The 1,095-nt window shown below is 39.2% G+C and overlaps 1 protein-coding gene across 1 annotated transcript in view; it reads left to right on the top strand.

The window, feature by feature from the left end:
* NSF (N-ethylmaleimide-sensitive factor) overlaps positions 1-1,095 on the top strand; it is a gene marked incomplete at its 5' end in the record, with an annotated part of 59,917 nt that overhangs the window by 51,587 nt on the left and 7,235 nt on the right. Inside the window, one exon of the mRNA XM_010289825.1 lies at positions 627-740. Coding sequence (XP_010288127.1) covers positions 627-740 — 114 coding nt within the window. The remainder of the gene's footprint in view (positions 1-626; positions 741-1,095) is intronic.

Raw genomic sequence — 1,095 nt, 5'->3', positions numbered from 1 at the left:
GGAAAAAGTTTGTGGAGTGGACTGAAAGATTCCGAGGGCATGGAAGTGGGTAATGAATATAATTGGGACACTTAAACTGAATGTGCCTGGAGGGTGCCAAGCTCTCATGAATTGGAATAATATCAAATGAAGGTGTTTGGTGCTGAAAAGATTATAGGTTTTTTATGAATTCGTGCCCTTAATGGCTGCTTATTCTATGCCATTGTGGAAATTGTAGTGAATATTGAAGGCTGTTAAAATAAACTTAACAGGCGCATCTTTTGTGCAAACTTGCAAAATTGTCACAATGATAATATCACCAAAGCCTGAAAGACACAGGTGCTTTTGCAGCAGTTTTGAAAACTTACGGTGGCTTGAGCCACTGTGTTCCTTCTAGACTCTAATCTGGAGAAAACATGGAATGGATCATAAGAGAAGCACACACTGTTTGATTAGAGATGCTATGAAAAGAACCATTATGGAATAAAAGAATCTAAGTGTTTTGCCTTGTCTAGATATATTGCAACAAATTTTCCTTCTAAGCTAGAAAATACTTTCAAGCTTCTCACTCCCTTTTTCCTGAGTTAGGTAGCATTATTCCTATTGACAATCTCCTGTTGTGTTGTTTTTTTTTTTTTCCTCTCCAGCTTCTGGGTAACTTCAAAGACAAGGAACGCAGCACTATTGCACAGAATGTCAAAGGGAAGGCTGTCTGGATTGGTATCAAGAAGCTGCTGATGCTGATAGAAATGTCATTACAAGTAAGAATGCTTCTGGTCCAGGAAGGACTAGGGTGAATAGAGCGGTCTCAGAGGTTCCCACTTCTCTGCAGACTCTTACTCTGGCTGTGCAGGGGGAGCCTTTGAATCGGTTTAATTGAGAAAAGAACTACAGTGATAAGAAATTTTCTGAACAAAGAAATCACCAGGTCTTCGTCTGCGGAGAGATCTTTAAAAACCACAATGCCTATAGGCTGTTCAAAGCTCACTTCAGAGAAGAGCATCTGGCAACTAGAGGGATTGGATTAACTTACCTTTCATGAAATTTCTTCTCTACACCCAGCATGTTAAGATTGCAGATAGCTATCACTTAGGATTTTTTTTTTAAAGAAAAAGG

The sequence above is a fragment of the Phaethon lepturus genome, unplaced genomic scaffold (assembly GCF_000687285.1).
Source record: "Phaethon lepturus isolate BGI_N335 unplaced genomic scaffold, ASM68728v1 scaffold1496, whole genome shotgun sequence".
In the NCBI taxonomy this organism is placed as follows: Eukaryota; Metazoa; Chordata; class Aves; order Phaethontiformes; family Phaethontidae; genus Phaethon; species Phaethon lepturus.
This window is presented reverse-complemented; position numbering and strand designations above follow the sequence as displayed.